General features: G+C 46.5%; 1 protein-coding gene across 3 annotated transcripts in view; it reads right to left on the reverse strand.

Annotated features, from left to right (window-relative positions):
• Positions 1-19,891, reverse strand: part of LOC130373572 (peripheral plasma membrane protein CASK) — a 122,388-nt gene that overhangs the window by 66,577 nt on the left and 35,920 nt on the right. For all 3 annotated transcript variants that reach the window (XM_056580168.1, XM_056580170.1, XM_056580169.1), the window contains exons 2-5: positions 18,972-19,084; positions 11,440-11,545; positions 9,692-9,769; positions 9,491-9,563 (exon numbers count right to left, since the gene is read on the reverse strand). In XM_056580168.1, the coding sequence (XP_056436143.1) occupies positions 9,491-9,563; positions 9,692-9,769; positions 11,440-11,545; positions 18,972-19,084 (370 nt within the window). The remainder of the gene's footprint in view (positions 1-9,490; positions 9,564-9,691; positions 9,770-11,439; positions 11,546-18,971; positions 19,085-19,891) is intronic.

Below are 19,891 nucleotides of genomic sequence, written 5' to 3' on the forward strand. Positions count from 1 at the left end.
GAGGTAAACACATCGCGTGTCCTTTTAGCAATTCAATCTTCGTATTGCAGGTACCGATGCACTATGGTTTTCATCCTTATTCATCTTTTTATTTATCTTGCAGATCAAGAATCTCCTTCTACTTTTGGCCATCGTGCGGGGATCCTTGGATCCTGTGATCTATTTCCTGTTGGACAAGAGTTTCCGGAAACAAACCCTTATTCTCCTGGGGCTAAGGACTCAGACCTCCACGCCCCAGGACGGGAGAGCTGCTCAGCTGCCTGGGATGGCCGAGCAGGGTACAGACACTCCATCCGCAGACAACATGCTGTAAGCCTGTGAGTGCTTTATAAGCTTGTGGTTCTTCCCACTAGTCCATGGACATTTCTGTGCAATTGTAATGTATTTTTGATAACAGTCGATTGTAACTTTTCTATGTTACATTTTACATGAATGAAGGCCTGTTATCTGTAGGGTTACATTACTGTGTCTGCCTGTATACATGCCTGTGTCTGCCTGTATACTGTATATAAGTTTGCCACGGACTTTGCGATCCATGAAAATCATTGTTTTTGTGTATGTTTGAGAAACTGATTCAATGCACGGGACTAAAATTGACCAAATAATAGAAAATATGTTTTAAAAATATAGCATTTTCTTCTAACTTCAATACACACTGCAGAAAGCTTATCGTTTTGACTCAAAATCTATTTCTAAGGTGTAAACATGATCATATATTAACGTGTCTGAACACACGACCGATGTAGCATAGTTCAAAACACCCAGTTCACATATATCTGTCAAAGAACTAATGGAATTTGTATCTGTATTAGATGTCATTTTCTTGATTATTTTATGAATACACCGCTGCTAGATGGCAAAATCTTCAATTTCCCCCCACTGTTCAGCCTCATTGCATGAGCACATCTTCTGCAACATCAGAGAGCTCAAATCCACAGTTTGTCGAACAGCTATGCTTCTAAAACACTCAGTCGTGTGTGTGTGTGTGTGTGTGTGTCTGTGTGTCTGTGTGTCTGTGTGTGTGTGTGTGTGTCTCTCTTTATTAGTGCATACACGCCTGTTATTTGGTGCCTTTGTGACAGCCTCCATAAGAGAGCGCCCCCTCCCTTGGCTCCAGCGTCCACTGTTGTCCAAGTGGGATGATGGGGACTAATTGCCGTGTGTGTGTGTGTGTGTGTGTGTGTGTGTGTGTGTGTGTGTGTGTGTGTGTGTGTGTGTGTGTGTGTGTGTGTGTGTTGGCCTTTTGATGTGTAGTGAGTTACACGTGGAGTTGGGCTAGGCTACATGTGGGCCCCTACATGACATGATGAGGCTCGTCATCGTAGCGCTAGTATGGAAGAGAAAAGGAAGGAGGAGGGAGGTACAGCACATATCCTACTCCAGCTGAATATTCTTAACTTATTCTGTGTTTCTAGCTATAGGCGATAGAAAGGGAGAGCTGATACGCGGGTTATACTGTACATTCAGTGTGTTCCATGAAATCCATTGCAATAGTGAATTTTCATTCCGTCAGTATATCGATTGACTACTATTCCTTCAAGATGATTCAATGAGTCCATTGACCTTCCTGGCTGCCGAGCAGGATACAAATGACCGTCCACCCACGTGGCCCAGCCAGGTCACCATATTCGGGCGACCGCGCAGCCGAAGGAAGTTCTGACGTTTCAGACTTTGAGGAAGTACAAACTACAGAAAAGAGGGGGCGAGGTCACTCTGCACAACACCGCAAGGGGCAGAAGGTCATATGGCATTTCCTTACATTGTAGAAACAGCTGACATTCAAGTATCCAGGGGAAATAAGACCCATCCAGGGAAATAAGACCCTTCCAAGGCTCTCTATAAATCAAGCTATTCATATGGAGAATGTGACATTTGGTACACAGTTAGCCGTGACAAAAAGGATAGAGCATGCACATGCACGCACGCACGCACACGCACACAAGGAAGGGATGCACAAAACAGACACGTCTTCTGCTGTTTGCTGAAGGTGCTAAAAGTCACCTTCATAATAGACTGTGGATGATAAACATCAGGTTTTTATCAATACATACCTTACTGAATACATAGCGCCAGGACATTTATTCTAAACGTGTTTGCGTGTCTGCAAGTGTTTGTGGTGCTTTGTGTGTGTGCATTGTGTGTTTGTGACGATTTATCAGAGTGCGAAGCCCTTAAGTGCCAAAGCTCACCGAATTTGAACCCAATCTTGCATGTAATAATTATTATAATAATGTATAGCAGCAGGTTATGTTAGAGCGCTTCGACACATAGATGTAGCGCTTTTAGAAATACATGCCTTTGACTCATCACAGCAACTATGGTTCAGAGTGAATTTAGAATGTGTGCGTGTGTGGTAGGGATGCGAGCGCACAAACACAATCACACATTCCGACACATGAGCATCTTTCGATAACAGATTGTAGTCTTCCGATGACAGATTGTAAAAAAAAAAGGACCAGTCAGTCAAACTATAAAGCAGGGAGATGACTCAGTCGGTCTCTGGTGTTGCCGTTCTCTGCAAGAAGCCTCCGACAGCTCGTCCCCCAACGCAGGGCAGTGAGACAAGGAGCCGAGCCCTCACAGTGTCAGGAAAGACGATCGCGCCGCTGTTTTCGGTGGTATCAAGAGAATCTGGAATTCACTCTTGGAGGTGTCGGCATTTCAGCTCCGAAGGAGACACCTAAAGGCCGCCCAGTACCCCTCGAGTGGAGGACCTTGTTGTAAGCGCAAGCTCCGACAACACAATTCTCTTCTCAGTGCCCGCATCGGATGCTCATTCCGATGAGGGACAGACATAACTGGGTGTCCTTCAGAATATTGTTGCGGACATACAAAGACTTCTAACTGTCGAAACGCACAACCCTGTGCCATGTGACAGGCTCATGACTGCCACCAATATGGTCCCATTTGCAACCACGTATGTGTATGTGAGGTAATATTTTCCTAGATTTCGTCTGACCCAGATTCTTTTTTTTTTTGGACATACAAAGATCATGGCTCCCCCTCAAACTTCCAGAGTGGGACTACGCCATCATGCTGTGAAAATAAGTACGTTGTAATGCACGTTTTTTGGAATCCAAAGCGCAGGGCTACCAGTAAGTGCTGCGTGGAGGAAGTCAGTCTGGCTTTCAGATCCACTTTATGACGGGCGGTAATTAAGGTTTTGAGCAGCGCCAGAAGTTAAGAGAGGTTGTGTGGAGCGCTAGTGTGAGGGCTCTTGTTGGAAACATGACCCAGTTAAGACTCACTGATAAAAATATGGTTTGCTTTGTACACTATGAAATTGCTTTGCAGCACCAGCGCCACCAGGAGACAATGTTAATCTTGAGCCCTGAAGTACAGTGTAGAGGGCTCACATGCGGGTTGTAAGAACCACCTCAAGCAATACTATGGGCCAGTATGCAACAGCATCAGAACAAGTATCAATGTATAAATTCCAATACAGTTGATGCTTTTACAATATCTGATGTATTTTTACATTTTATATTAAAGATATATTTTTGGGGTGTTCTTGCTGATTCTGGACTGCTGGCCAGGCTGTTGTTCTCAATGACAGGGTCCTTTTTCCATTGGCACTGTTGGCTGTTCCAGGTCAGAAAGTGTCTCGCTGATTTACGTTTCCATTACCGATTGAAATGGGCCGAGCCGTACCCGGAATGGAATCCCGTCAAAGATGGGCCCCAGCATCCCGTCAAAGATGGGCCCCCCCCCACCGAGCAGGGGGCGGTGGTGGCAGCGCCGCATGCTGTTTCGAAGTGAGAAGTGAGACCGATAAAAAGGCAATAATTCTGTGTTTATCGCCGAGACAAATCTCGTGCACGCCGAGTATGTCTAGAATTCTCTGCAGCTTGGATCATTATTATTAATTCGGTGCTATAACTATACAGGCCTCATTAAAAAAGGTAATGAAGGTTTAGAAGGAAGCGCAACGCGGTGATATTAGTAGTATGAGATTCACTTCACTATTTGATGGCTGATATTTATATTCAGTGCGGTTCTTTTACTTAATCGGCTCTCGATCATCTATTGAGATCAGGGAGCAGAAAAAGGTGGAAAAGAACTCAAACTGAATTCATCACCGCAGATTTAATTATGCGTGTTCAGTCAGTCTGAAACAAATCAAATTTGACAAGAGGCTATAATATACAATACTAAATAGGTTTCCAAAAGTGCATGAGTTGTGGTGTTATAGACTCAAGACAAGCATCAGGTAAAGACACCTCAAGGGAGTCGCCTTGTTGTAATGTAGATGCAAATCCTAGCCGTGCTGGGCAGATGCATCGGGTCAAACCTAGACACGCCAAGCCAGATCTGCCCTTGCCAGGCTGTTATTCTAAATGACAATCTGTTCTTGCCTGGATAGGTTGAATATATATAAATACATATATGAGAGAGAGAGCGATAAAGAGAAAGAGCGAGAGAATATTTAAAGCCAGTATATGTGTCAGCCAGTGTTGTTCTCCTGATAGTAAGGGTGTGGGTAGGAGTATGCGTCTTTTGGGTTGGAGGGGGGGGAAACAGCAAAGCCACGTGCGGGCCAAAGCTCACGCGTTGCCTTGCCGCGTCCCCTGCAGAGAATGGTTTATAAATCCCATCTGATAAGAGCAGCGAGCCAGAGTTGAACAGCCACAACGGAGGTGAACCTCACCACCTCGCTCCAATGTCCCAGATGTCACAGGCATCACAGAGGCCTGCCCCGCTGAATCATGAGCACGCGTTCATTCGGCCAGGCATCATGACGTACGGTCACGTGTGCGTCACGTCAATACACTTTCCCTTTCTGGATGTTGGTGTCGACAGCTCGGAGGATGCAAGGTTCGACGACATGAAAGAAAACCTTAATTGAAAAAACAACAATCATAGAGTTTCCGATAATACATGAGATAAGACCAGCACCAGCAGCAGCAGCATTACGCATGACACGTACATAAGAGGAGATTTAATTGCCAGGCGAAAAAAAACATGCAAATGCATTAATTCCATTTTTCCAAGTAATTGGCTTGTGCAGGTGCAACCTAGACAAATTGAAACTTCAGTTGTAGGTCAATTACTTGAGTGAGGGAGGTGGTAGACCGAGGCCCCATTTACACGAAGGGAAAACGCAGATATTGCCACGCGGTTTGGCCTCTCATTTACACGAAAACCCTCTTTTCATCAACGATAATGATTATTTCTAAATACTCAAATACTATACAATTTCTGATAACGCCGGTTATGCGTTGTCGTGTCAACTGGGAGAAACAGGGTTTTCGGTTCTCAAGCGTCACATTATGCGCCAGAAAATGCTTAATGGGGACCTATTATGCTTTTTCGACTTTTATGACCTATAAACGTTGTTATAATGATTGATAGACATGTTTAACCATACTAAAGTCTCAAATAATGACGTACATGCATTTCAATGTATTCCCTGCTGACAGTCTGGGGGGGCTGTGCAGAGTGCTAAACACTCGGGACAACGTTTGCGATTCACTTGTTCACATTTCCGGGAAATCATCTACGTAGAGGCACTCCTGCCGCGCCCCCATATGCCTGGTCAAATCTGCCCGCGCGCGCTTCAAGGAAGGTAACCAATCACAACGGAGTTGGGTTGGCAGGAGGGGGGCGAGGGGGCGGCAAAGGACGAAACCGAGCGTTGACAGAGAATGCTGAAAGCACCCAGATGAGAGGAAGAGTTTCCCGAAAATCTACATCGTATTTTGTGCATGCTTAAACATGACTATCAATCATTATAACATGATATCATTATAATCATTTATAGGTCATAAAAGTCGAAAAAGCATAATAGGTCCCCTTTAACGTCATGTGAGCGCCCACTTTCTTTCCACACGAATGAACCTTGCGCCATATAGGGGGATTATTTGTTTATCAACACGGTGGATGCGCCCGCAGAATGAACGCAAAAATAAAATTTGTTTGGCCGGTTGTCATGGTTATCTCTGTGTGGCTAATTTGCAGTTGCGGTGTTGTCAGCTAACTGTTACATTAAACTGTAATCAGAAAACACGGTTATATTATAGACCCTATAGTACCTGTGGTTTCAAGGCTGGGACGAATTTCAAATTATAAATATGTACAGTTTATGTTGAAAGTATAGACCGGCGCGATTCCCATTGAAACGAATGGCGCGGTGACTATTCTTCAAAACGAGAGCCGGTAAATTGTGAAAAATTGAATAAACTGTTGTTATGAAAGGAACAGGAAGTCGCTCGTGTTATTCGTTGTTGTTGATTCAGAGGATTCTGATTGGCTTGCATGGCTTTATCCTTCTCCCTATCTGCCGCCCATAGGTTTGGCATAGTTATACTGGCGTTCGACTGCGTATTTATGCGGGTTCATGTAAAGGACTACTTTTTTGAAAACAATGTTATTTTTGAAAACGGAGGGGGGGGGAGATATTTGTTTCTCTAAATACCCTGCTATGTATAAACGTGGCCTGAGAACACAGAATACTGATTGTATACCCAACATCTCAGTTCTCCCTTTCTATATACATTTAAAAAAAAACAACATAAAGCTTTAAATACTATTCAGCTGCTAAGCTCAACAAATGGTGCTGGCTCACAGTGTCTGGCACCTATACTTATCTGAAGAAAAGCAACTGACCTACAATACCAGACCCTAAGATTCCATTAACAATACAAGCTGAAGTGAGGGGGTATTTAGCGATATGAGGCAGCAGCTGTAAAACCCCAGGTGTACGTGTGCCACGAAAGGCAGGCATGTATTCAGACTTTTACGGTCCATTTCCGTTCTTCACACCTTTTACCCCGAGAGTGTACTTTACCACTTATTGAAACCAGGAGATCGCACCCACACAGACACACACGGGGACACACACAGACTGTAACTGTGTCACACATGTCTGTGTCTGAGTGATTAACAAAAATACCTAAAACAAGGAGTATAATAATATCAAATTCAATAATACAAGCTGCTGTCATTTTCTTCAGCACAAGAGGCGTGATCAACGGGCCTAGTTCAATTGATTCTGTACGCGATTGGCTGCTTGCCGCCGCTTCCCAGTCATCATTGTGTTAAACCAAAGGGGAAAAAGCGAAAAGGGGAAAAGCCAGCTTGGTGATTTGCTACCGCAAAAACGTATCGGAAGCAGGAAGACATTTATTGCTCTTCTCCAGGCCCTTGTGCAGGGCGAACTCAAATCGCCAGCAGAATGGGCGGGGCTACCCAGTCTAGCCAAGCATAAGTCGTTTAGAGCTTTGTGGACAAGTAGAAGTACCTTCAGTAGTGGACCAGGGCAGCTTCCTGGTGCATCATTCAGATACATACGCAGTAACAAAAACAGAGGTGTATCTCCTAACATTAAGTATGGGTACGTTCAATTTCAGTATGGCAGTGCAGCGATATTGACACAACTAGTCCAGTAAATACAGTAGATTGAACGGGCTGATGCTGCGACAGACATGAATACAACCAATCTAATGTTACGATTAAAGGAACATGAATTTACTTTACCAGACTACTGATGATCTGTGAAAGGAGGCCATAAATAATTTTGTTTCAGTAATGTATGAACAGAACCAAGAAGATCTATAAGAATATAGTGATCAACTGAGTCAAATGCTGCACTTAAATTCAGAGGAATAAATTAACCGAGACCATGTTCTTTAAAATTATACAGATTAAGATTCACTTTATTGATACCGGACATCTTAGATGGTTGAATATTTTAGTGAGAGCAGTTTCGGTTATATGATTGGGTCTAAACAATAAAAATCTTTTCAACTAATTTTCAGACTAATCAGAAAAGTTCACTCACTTAACTTATCTTTCTCATAAAGGGCAGATTGGATATGGGTCTGTTATTACTCAGAGCTCCACTGGTTGGATTGGATTTCAAAGGACTCAGAAACGCCGGTTTGACTGCATCAGGGAATACACCAGTCACTAGAGACTTGTTCCTCATTTCTAAGACCGAGTTTCAAATACCATTAAAAACTTTTCCGTCAAATATTGTGAAGGTCATTTTGGCGACCTCTGGTGGCCACAGGGGTTCGGGACCTTCTGTGGGACCAAAATTAACCTGCTTGTACTCTTTTGTGTGCCGATTGTAGTAGACTGTTCCGTTTCTCACAGAAAACAAGCAACAAAGGTGGTTGGGCTGCTTTAGTCACTTGTGATTGCGGTTAGTTATGCATTCTAGTTCCATCTTTGTGTGTGTTTGTATGGAGTGTGTGTGTGTGTGTTTGTATGGCATGTGTGTGTGTGTGTGTGTGTTTGTATGGCGTGTGTGGAGTGTGTGTTTGTATGGCGTGTGTGGAGTGTGTGTGTATGGACAATGTGTCTGTGTGTGTATGGAGAATGTGTGTGTGTGTGTGTATGGAGAATGTGTGTGTGTGTGTATGGAGAATGTGTGTGTGTGTGTATGGAGAATGTGTGTGTGTGTGTGTATGGTGAATGTGCGTGTGTGTGTGTGTGCGCGCGCACACGCGCGCGTGCATGCGTGTGTGTGCATTAGGAGAGTATGGAGTGTGTGAGTTGGTATGAAGAGTATTTGTTTGTTTGTATGGAGGGTATGGCGTGTGTGTGTGTTTGTACGGAGAGTATAGAGTGCGTGTGTGGGGCTGCGTGGAGGCCAGAGGCAGCCCAGTGTAGGATGGCGCATCGTGACTGCCGCAGACAACGAGGCAACACGCGGAGGTCGGAGATGACTAATACCCCGGCCCCTAGCGCTCGGCACAGAGTGGTATCCACATGCTGGGGCGCAAGACTGCAGCCGTATAACATGCATTATGAGCAGCGGGGAGAAAAGGCAATAAAACACGTGTATAAAAAGAGGGCCGTCACAATTTAGCCCCACTTGAATGCGATATAAAAGCCATTAACATGTACAAGCCGCTGCCGAAGCTGCAGGGGGAACGCAGTGTTGCTTATTGGTGGATGTTGTGGGTAGGAGGATGATTGGGTGCCGTGTTACTTCGTTGAACATTCAGGGGGGTTTGTCCAGCTTTTTTTTACCACCATCTTTGCGTGAACGTGAACGAGCCCTTCCATTAGAATTTGATGGGTAAACATAAACAGCATACCCCTCCACCTGCGGTAAGCACACAAAACGCCCAGCAGAGAGGAGACTCGCATCCCAGCTGTACGCTAGTGAATCCAAACACACCCGCACTCGTGTATAAAAGGAGTACTACAAACAAGGAAACAAGGGCTAGCAAGAAGAACACGAAAAACGGCTGGCCAGCGCAGGACATCAAATATTAACAGCGTTGCTGAGGAAGAGTCAACGCAAGAAAAGAACCAATGTTGTCAGGAGTCTTGGCAGCAGAAGTTTGCGCGGCTGAAACTGCGAGGTCAGACCGCCGTCCGGCTAACGGTCTTCACAGCGAGTGGCAGTTGGTTGCTTCCCTCCCGGCTGCCTTAACACCTAGTTAAACTGATGCCCCAGGACATTCTGAATCTTCCTCCCGAGCCATGAGCGCCTGAGCTGAAAGGGTGGCAAATTTACTACAGTTTCTGATGGTACCTTGACGTCTCGATGGATGACATTGTTGTCATGGCAGTAGCGGAGCGCCTCGAGGATCTGCCTCATGTAGTGGCTGAAGGGAGAGAAAAATAAATAAATGGAGGCCACTGTAGAAGAGATGGTCAGCGTAAAGAGCTGGTGAGGTGTGAACTTGCTACCACGAGCTAACCGTGGTTACACTCGTGAAGGATCGAACCTTACCTGGCCACGGCTTCACTGTAGACAAAGCCAGCGTCTGCCCGTTTCACGATCTCAAAGCAGAGGTCTGCACCGTCCATACTGAGAGAGAGAGAGAGAGAGAGAGAGAGAGAGAGAGAGAGAGAGAGAGAGAGAGAGAGAGAGAGAGAGAGAGAGAGAGAGAGAGAGAGAGAGAGAGAGAGAGAGAGAGAGAGAGAGAGAGAGAGAGAGAGAGAGAGAGAGAGAGAGAGAGAGAGAGAGAGAGAGAGAGACAGACATTCAGACGGGGAATGAGAGAGATGTTGATTGCAAAGGGAATGGCAGTGAGAGAGGCGCAGCGTGATCAGAGGAAGGATGAAAAGGTCACTCCTAAAAAGAAAAAAACTCAGAAGCTGTCTCAATCTAGGAGCGGCTATGAAGGACCATTTAGCGGTCAGCTCAGGTAAGGTACAGCAATAATTACAACCCGTGTGTGTGTGTGTGTGTGTGTTTGTGTGTGCGTGCGCGTGCGCATGCGTTAGGCAGCCACCCATGAATGCTAAAACATTGCTAACGTATAGGGGGTTAATTCAGGTAGATTAAAAAGAAATATACACACACATATATATACATATACACAGTGTGTATATGTATATATATGTGTGTGTGTGTATTACACACACACACACACATATATATATATATACATATACATATATAAATAAACATAGCGCAGCTCCATCCAGTATTAATTCACTCGGTGGGAGAGGAGAGAGTGTGTTTGATAACCATAAAGTTGAGTGGTTAGCGCTGGAAGGAGAACAGAGCCCGACGGGGCACTTTGAAGTGAGGAGAAGCCCGTTAACCACCACAGCTCCTCAGTCCAGCTGGAGCTCCAGGGTGCTGCCGCCCCCTCCTCACCCCACCCACCCCCAGCGCGGCTCCTACTGCTGGGGGACGAGGCTTGCTACCAAGATAGCAGCCAATAGGCTCCACCCACTTTATATCCCTTTGAATTCACTAGCCCGCATAGATGGCGCATGCACACACACACACACACAGACACACACACACACAGACACACACACACACAGACACACACACACACAATTTGTTTGTAAAAGGTTTAAATGGCACGGTTTAGATGGGGCCAAATTAAGTGGAGTCCCACCCTTGTTTGAGGTTTTCTTCCCCCCCCCCCCCTTCTGTAAGCCAATAAGAGGTCAAATTGGGGATGTGGTGACAGTGGATGCACGTTACCATGTTGTGTGTCCACTCCCATGTACAAAACTCATTAAAACGCTACATGTTGCGGTTACTTCCTAGATGTTTTGTTATGTGTGACAGCGCTATGAAAAAGACCCAAGGTCTTGCCCGGCTGGCGATAAAGGATTTAAATGATGAAGGGATTAGTTCCAGTGGAATACAGAGAGAAAAGGGGGAGCCGGCCGGGAAATCTTAATCTCATCTCTGCCCCCTTCAACTATAGCATCAGACACACACAATAACCCCGCTCGCTCTCTCTCTCCTTCCTCAAAGCCATGCCGCACGCCCTTTCCTCCCCCAACCCACAGCTAACAAGCTTTTCCCCACGACTCCGTAGTATACAATAACACCAAAGACGACTGGCTCTCTCACACTCCGTCCATCTCCTCCCCTCTGCTTCCCCACGCTCTCTCCTGTCCATCGCCCACCTATAGCAGATCCCTCCCCCCCATGCATTATTAATTGGTGCCGAGGTTTGTGTACTCCCAGTGAAGTGGCTGCTCTGTTCGCGGCGGGGTGAGACTCACTACTCGAACACCATGTAGAGCATGCCGTCCGAGCTGTACGTCTCCAGGAGCTCCACGATGTGGGGGTGCTTCAGCATGTGGCAAATACTGGCCTCCCTCTTCAGGTCTGGAAAAAAAACACACACAGACACCACCAACAGTTAGAGGGAGAATGAAACGCAGAGGTGTTGAGTGAGGCGGCATTGCACTTTTACAGTTTATGCACGCGCGCGCGCGCACACACACACACACACACACACACACACACACACACACACACACACACACACACACACACACACACACACACACACACACACACACACACACACACACACACACACACACACACACACACACACACACACACACACACAGGTTTGTGTGGTTGTGGTGTGAGACGGCATTGAACTTTTACAGTTTTTGTTGTGATTGTTTACATCCATTTCCTTATTATTAGCAGCACCGTGTGGTTCTTCCTTCTGTTCCCTCCACGGCGCCACGCGTTTGCTAAACTAGCACAGCAATCTGGAGCCTTCTCCGAACAGAGGCTTCTGGCGTCCCATCTCCACAAACAATCATCGTTAATATTCCCTCAGCCTTGGTGTGTGTGTGTGTGTGTGTGTGTGTTTTTATCGTGGTTTTGTGTGGGCGAACATTCCAGTGTGCCAGCATTTATACACATTTCAGAAATATTTTTCAATGCATACAGATCTGAAATCACTGCAGAGTCCCTAAACCCGAAAAAAAGTCCCAGAGGAACAAGCCTTCACACTGCAAAAGCTTCCACCGGAAAACATACATGTCTGCCATGTGTCAGACCGAGCCAAGATTCCCATCCCGACGGATTCCCGACGGAGAGATCCCCCATATTGTTCGGTGTTCACCTGTGCGTTCTGCCCCCTGTCTGACCAACCGCCGGCCCGTGTCCGTAGGGACACGGGCCGGTATTATTCACACTGGTGAATAATTCACCAGTATTATTCACACTGGTGAATAATACAATGCACACACACCGTTCGGGCCCCTGTCCCCGGTGCCCGACACAAGTCAGACCGTGTTAATGATGACTCAACGGCCACGCCGGGCCTGCCATGTAAAATGTCAATAGCCCCCCCCCACCATCTGCTTGCGTTCCTGGCGTCTGGGTTGTTTTTGAATATTGAAATGTCATCGCTAGGCCGTCGTGGCCGGTGAGCATCTTCCATCTGAATAAGCTGCTGAGAGCAGCGGCGGGTTAATCAAGAAGGTTAATTGAGCTGAAGGGATGAGGAGAGAGGAGAGAGGAGGCGGGGAATGGAGACTGAGAGCAGGAGAGAAACAAACCGAGAAGGTAACGGTCGAGGCGTGCGGAACGCAGCCACCCACGATCACCTCGTATCCAAACAACACCGCGGGAATCTATTCTACATGCTGCTCTGGCGGCAGAAAAACACCACCACATTGGAGTAGAAAAAGATAAGCAATTGATGGAGAAAGGGTTGGGGAATACAAGCGCAATGTTTATTGAGACGGCTAATGTCTGGCCTGGACAGAAATCTTTATTCCAGCTCTTTCCGCCGTAATGCAAATGGAGCATCTTTCTGTCATCTTAAACAGAATGGATGAGGTGTTTGGCAAAAAATCTTAAAAAGTCTGCGAAGCGCATGGTCTCTGGGATTGTCCCTGTAGGAATGCGAAACACTGGACCGAAGAGTTCTGTTCAACGCTGGCCTCAAAGACAACTCCAGAAGTGGGGGGCCACCCGCCCTACCCCAAGAGCAGCGCCTCAAACGAGGAAGACCTTTGGCTCCGTCACCAAATGCCGCCCGCACCCTCAGCAAATCCCACGTGAATCCTCTCATGTACTTCCCCCTCCTCACACCATTATCTTACTCATCCCCCCCTCCTCGCCATGTGCAGGCAAGACTCTGGCTTATAAATCCCTCCACTCCAAACCTTCCTGCCTCTTAAGCCCGTCTTCTTCTCACTCAAGCTGGCCTCCCTCCTCCCCATGAGCCCTGCCTCCCACTTATCCATTCAACACCAGCAGTACATCCCCCCCCCCCTCCATCTTCTAGAAGCAGCTATTCCGGGAGAGGTTGCAGCTGGAGCCTGGATAGACAAATATATATATATACATACATGCACACACACATACATACGTATACATAATGCAGAACCTTTCTGCAACACACACACACACACACACACACACACACACACACACACACACACACACACACACACACACACACACACACACACACACACACACACACACACACACACACACACACACACACACACACAGCGTTCGGCAAATATAGTATGCTTCAGCATACATGCGCGTTGGTGCTGTACATAAGCCCGCGCCATGGCGATATGGAAGCCGCATGCAGCCATGTTCTCCACATGGCATTCCCTCGGTTGCCGCGGGAGCATTATTGATGGCACGATGACGCACCAAAGGCCTGGCACAGGACTCAGCAGATGTTTGTCGGCATGAAAAATCGACAGGGAATACAGCCGACAACACATCATCACGCATCCAAATAGACCCACTCGCATACAAACAGACCCTGTGTCAGCTACACGGGCGCCGTTGTTACAAGGCAGGCTACATGCGTGAGCTGCTGACATTTATCTAATTAAAGCCCGGGCCCAGACCATGAGCCCCTGGCGTTGCCGCTAGTCTCAGCACTAACATTAAGCTAATCCTCCAAGGACAGGCACATACACACACACACACAAAGTGCTAATGCAGCTTAAGCCATGATAAGTGGCCACCTTACGGCCTGCTGCATTCGGTGTCATCCGCTGACCGCATGCCCGCTCCCCACCACAGCAACAAACACAAGAGGACACTCAATCCAAACAGCACGCAAACCAACACCATCTCTGCACATAGGGTTTGTGTGTGTGTGTGTCTCTGTGTGTGTCTGTGTGTCTCTGTGTGTCTCTGTGTGTGTGTGTGTGTGTGTGTGTGTGTGTGTGTGTGTGTGTGTGTGTGTGTGTGTGTGTGTGTGTGTGTGTGTGTGTGTGTGTGTGTCAGAGATTAAAGCATATAGGATGGTTTGCTCATCAAATGAGGGGTGTGAGATTCGGGTAAACACACACACACACGACGAGGCATTTCCAAGTGGAAGACAAACACGCACACGCACGCAGAAGGCCAAGGCAGAACGTCACGTGATGCATTAAAAAAACTAATGTAGCATGAAAGCGAAATGTGACAATGAACACTTCCAAGAAAATGAGGCAGAGATGGAGAAAGGGATGACGGGATGAAAGAACTGATCGTGCACAGTGGTCGTCCCCGTTTGCCCAATGAGATTCCATGTGCTTGTCATGACAGAAAGGCCACAGCGACACAGCGCGAGTGCGTGCGCACTCAAACTTGTTTCATGGGACACCGTTGTGATTCTGCCTCCAGCCGAGCAAAAACATAGAAAGCACACATAGAAGCAGCACCTTCTCTTTTGTGATGACTGGGGATGTATGACTGCTGAGGGGAAGAGGAGTAATAAGGAGGTAGGCATGGGGTAGGGGATAAAATAAAACAAAACCTGCAGAGAAGTAAAACCGAAATGGGGTGGTGGAAAGCGGGAACATTTAGGAGGGAATGTGAGGTTAGAGAGGGAATAAATCAGGAGCTAAAGCGAAGGGCAGGCTGGGGGATGTCTAGTACAACATGGTGGTGAACAGGGGCGATTCTAAGACCCTCTTCAGTGAAGCCCCATTGGCCGCATTGAAAATGTCCTAAAACTAAGTTAACCACTTTTCTACAGGCTTCATTCAAACCGTCATAGTTGGGCTGGTGGTTTGGTAAATCCTCCTATTACATACATAACCCGCAGAGATATAACCCCATCAAATCATCAACGTCCTGGTTGTCCCCCTTTCCCCTGGCGCGTAGCCTACAAAATAAGCCATTGCAGATGTAACGACATGTAAATCTTATATTGGAAAGGTCGAGTCCTGGAATGGCCCCTGTTAGTGAGTACCGCTTATTCTCTCGCGCTCCAGCCCGTTCCCTCACCAGACAGACTGTCACAACGGGGGTCGAGCTGCACACAACCCTTACCATCTCCTCACAAGATGGTCAACTGCTGATGCATCGCAAACCGCAAACCAAGCTGCACAGTGTAGCTGGTTCACCCGCCTGTGCACACTTCTACTGCTAAACCTCATGGTAGTCAATAAGAATAGGAGAACATATCGTAAGTGATTTAACGCAGCCCTCTTAGAACACAGGGGGAAATACATTTTCTAAGTTCACCCTTCAGCATACTTAATGGCTTAATTAGCATATTTCAACCCTCGGAAGAGGGGACGAGCTGTGGGTGTCGTGCTGTAAGTCTGTTCTATTGCTTAGACACAACCAATCCCATTTTGAGCCGGACCTAGCGCTGTTCAAGTGCGTGCGTGTGTGTGCACGTGAACACTGGCAGGTCCCAGTTCGGTGCCGTATTAAAGCTGCCCGCTCAAGTGCGATGGCGGTACCTACAGGGAAAACGGTAGGAGGGAAATAAAAACAAATCAACAGTGGAGAAAGCGTCTGGCGTCTGCAGGCGAAAGCAAGCCGGGCCAGTGATGGATTCCAAAGTGCCGCACGGGAACACTTGTGATTTGGTGTGTGAGTATCTGTGTATGCACGCATGAAGTAGCCGTGTACACACAGGGGCAGGCGCACACACACACACGGGCAGGCGCACACACACACACGGGCAGGCGCACACAGGCAGGCGCACGGATACATACGGGCAGGCGCACAGACACACACGGACACACAGACACACACACACACACACACACACACACACACACACAGGAATAACATGAGAAATCCACAGCATTGGAAAGGTTACAATAAAAAAGATTAGATTCAGGTGTTTTCTGTGATCCTTCAAGCAAGCTTTTCATCGCCTGTTTTATGAGAAGGGCAGGGAGGACAAAATACTCCTTGGGCATTTGTTCAATCCCTTCCCCTCCATCGAGCCTCCAACCCCCCTCTCCCTGAGAACTAAACAGAGTGCTGCGTTTTAAATCCACCAGTTCAGTGCGCACGCAACACAACAGCTATACTTGCTCGTCGAGTGATCGCTGTGGCAGTTGGCTGTAATTTGAAACCTGTGTGTTTGGAGTAAATCCTAGCTAGCTTGTATTGCGGGTTGGTAATTCTCTTTACAGGATGTGTGTGGTTAAGAAGTATTGCTTCAGTCGAGCAATACTCGTCAACCCCACAAGCGCTGTTGGCAGAGGTTCAACTTGATCCCCTGCCAAACACCCTCAGATAAATGAATGTCTGTGTGAGGCACTCATTTCCTTTTCATAAACCGGGCAAAGGTTACGATGAGATGAGCTCAGGGTCAATGGCACACTTTGGTAGTTAGTGACTCTGTTCTTATCGAGTGGGTGCTGTGGACATTTTATATTAAATGTAATTATAATCGGCTTTTCTCCTCTTTCTTCACCTTATGCCAATATATATGCAGTCTTACGGGTGTGGTGGTCTGCTTTCTGGAATTAACTCATCATACCACACCTTGTTCAGTGTCAGACTGTAGCCTTGATGCCGAACACTGTTTTTGTTGTTCGTCCTCTTGTGTGTGTTCAATCATATTTCCACCAGGAAAATACTCTCCAATTTAACAATTGTATTCTCTTTTGGCATTTTTGACATGCCAAAATATAGCCACAACTAAAAGCTCTATTAAAAGGCCAAAAGAAAGAAGAAAACCAAAACCAAAATCTCTAGAGTATGCCTTCTACACTGTGTAAAAACATTATCCATGAGGCTAAGAGCTAGACAAAACAATGCTTTTAAAAGAGGTTTAAATGTTGTAGAGTGGCCCGTTTGTAAAAGGGGACTCCTGGGACACCACCATTAACAGCGGACAGAATGTAGCCAAGTGAAAACAGACAGGACCTTGAGAGTCTGGAGTCTCCGTGAGTTTTCCACTCCATACTGCTATCGAGGGAGCCGTCTCTTCCTCATTTTCTCGCCTCTTTGATCTTCTTAATCCCCCCCGTTTTCCCCCTCAAATCAGCAACTTTCCTCAGCTTCCATAATAATCTCCACAAGTTGAAAGATGTCAGTGAGCGTGCACATCTGATATAACTCCAACTATAATTAGTCGACTCTCGTTCTGTGTCTGTCTGTCCGTCCATCTGTCCTTCGATTTTCTTGCCAACCGTTCATCCGATCGAGTCCACACTTGGCGGGCGTATTGCTGAGGACCTGAGGCAGTGCAACCTTCATTGTGAAGTTGTTTGGATCAGCACTTCTCGAGAAAAGCCGCAAGCAGCAATACCGGAGTCCAAGCGATTGGCCCAATCCGAACAGGCAAGTTTTGATGTGTATAAAGCAGCAGACTGCACGATAATCACTGCTCCCCTCTGACCCCAGCTCTCCTCTCACAGGGAAGTGGAGGCGTTCTATATATAGGTCTCATCACGATGTAGTCAGTTTGACTGAGCATACACTTTCCTCCAAAGCATTCGAGAGGAGGAAGGGAAAGGTAGAAACACAAAATCAAAGTCAATGTAAGGGCATCCTAATTTCCCAGCATATAGAAATGGCCAGCTAATCTAACAATTTAAATGTGGGTCTTTGATTAAGGTTGACTACGTTACGTAATGCGACAAGTGCAGACTCTTCTATTGTACATTTATAATTGTGTTTAACATTGAACCTTTTCTCCTTCAATATCGTCTCATGGCGTGCATAGCATGACATAGCATGTAGGTAGGTATACGGTATGGGGAAATCCAGGCAGGCCACTAGGCAGATGGGATATTTGATTTCACCCCATTCGTTATGATGTTAGGTGGGGACTGCAGTAATATTAAGGGAGAGATCAACACCAATTAGAGTTAACGACATTTGAACCGGAAAATTATGTAAACCGGCCGAGATGACAGGAAGCATAACTTTTCATCGAAGGTCTATGCTGTTTTGGAATTCAAAGAGAAACACTGGGATGCTATTTAGGTTAGCAGTGGGATGGAAATTATAGGGCTGCACATAGAATAGGCCCTCAGGGCACAGCTGGCTTGTTTTGACAGACGTTTTCTTTATTTGAACAAAGAAATGAACACATCATCTCACTACAGCTAGCCAAACCTAAGAGACAAAATATGGTAAAATGCAATAAAAAAAAAAAGTACAATGGCTCGTTTCCTTCCATTCAGCAACTAAATAGCTTTCATCTTTACCTTGGTCTCCCCAGCCAAAAGGCTCCAGAGGATGGCTATTAGACTATGGCTCGCAGGCTTAACCATCCAAAACACATATTATGGTAATGGCAGAAAAAATATAGAGGAGACACTATACAATATTACAGACGCACACAAAACGACATTACACAATGCTGCAAGGGAGGCGCACACATACGCAGGGAGAGGGACGAAATAGTTGAGGATCGCTGACAGCCTCCTTCAAAAGACTGACCTGAAGATGTACACAACACACCTGTCTGGTGAGCGTGTGTGCATGTGCGTGTGTGTGTATATGTGTGCACATGCGTGTGCGTATATGTGCGTGCGTCTGTCTGTGTCTGTGTGTGTACCTTCTGTGCTGAGCCCAGGGCTGGAGGTGAACTGGGCAACATCCACGATCTTGACAGCAAACTGCTGTCCCGTGTCCCTGTTGATGCATCTCCTGACCACGCTGAAGGGACCCCTGCAGAACAAGCACACACACACAAACATTAGCAAATACATTCATCCAAATCCAATAATGCATTCTGCTGAACGCATCATCACAATTCAGAACGAGCGTAGAAGATTAAGTGGCACAGCGGTGGAGGTTAATGTAAGAGGGCAAGCCATGCAACAACTTTGCCTACTCCTGAAGAAGAGCCATTTAGCAATGTTCATGAGTCATTTACTCTTCTCACTAAAGTAAAATGCATCTTCCTCTCTGCAGGAAATTAACAGGCAATACACAAAATAACTTGCTATTTGTCAAAATAACAGGAGATCGTAATGAAGCCCATATCTGGTGATCTCACTAGGTTAAATGGTCGCCGAGCAAGATCACCTCACTTCTATTGCCATAGAAGTACAGCGAAAAATGTAGAGCGTGAACGATGGGATACGGTTTGTTTTACTATAAGGCATTCCTGCGTGCAGCCGCATATTTAAACATAAAGAGAAGCCAGGTCAAGAGTCATGGCCACGGTTCACGTACATAGGTATGCATTATTCCATTACGAGGATGTGTAAACAGAGGTGCTACTCTGCTGACCTGCAAAGAGATGGGTTTACTGCACCACCTGGAAGAGGCTGCATCGGCCACACAGACTGTACGAACACTGGGATAATGGACTTGACCCTTAGAGGACTGCCAAAATGCCTGTGCGCGTATGTGTGTGTTTTTTCGTGTCTAACAAAGAGGTGAAAGGAGCAGAGGGCAGCTTGTATAAACTGGCGGTAGATCTTCCAGGACAACGCCTTTCGTGCGCAAGTTTAAATACACAAAAATGTA

This window comes from Gadus chalcogrammus, chromosome 20 (genome assembly GCF_026213295.1).
Source record: "Gadus chalcogrammus isolate NIFS_2021 chromosome 20, NIFS_Gcha_1.0, whole genome shotgun sequence".
NCBI classification, from domain to species: Eukaryota; Metazoa; Chordata; class Actinopteri; order Gadiformes; family Gadidae; genus Gadus; species Gadus chalcogrammus.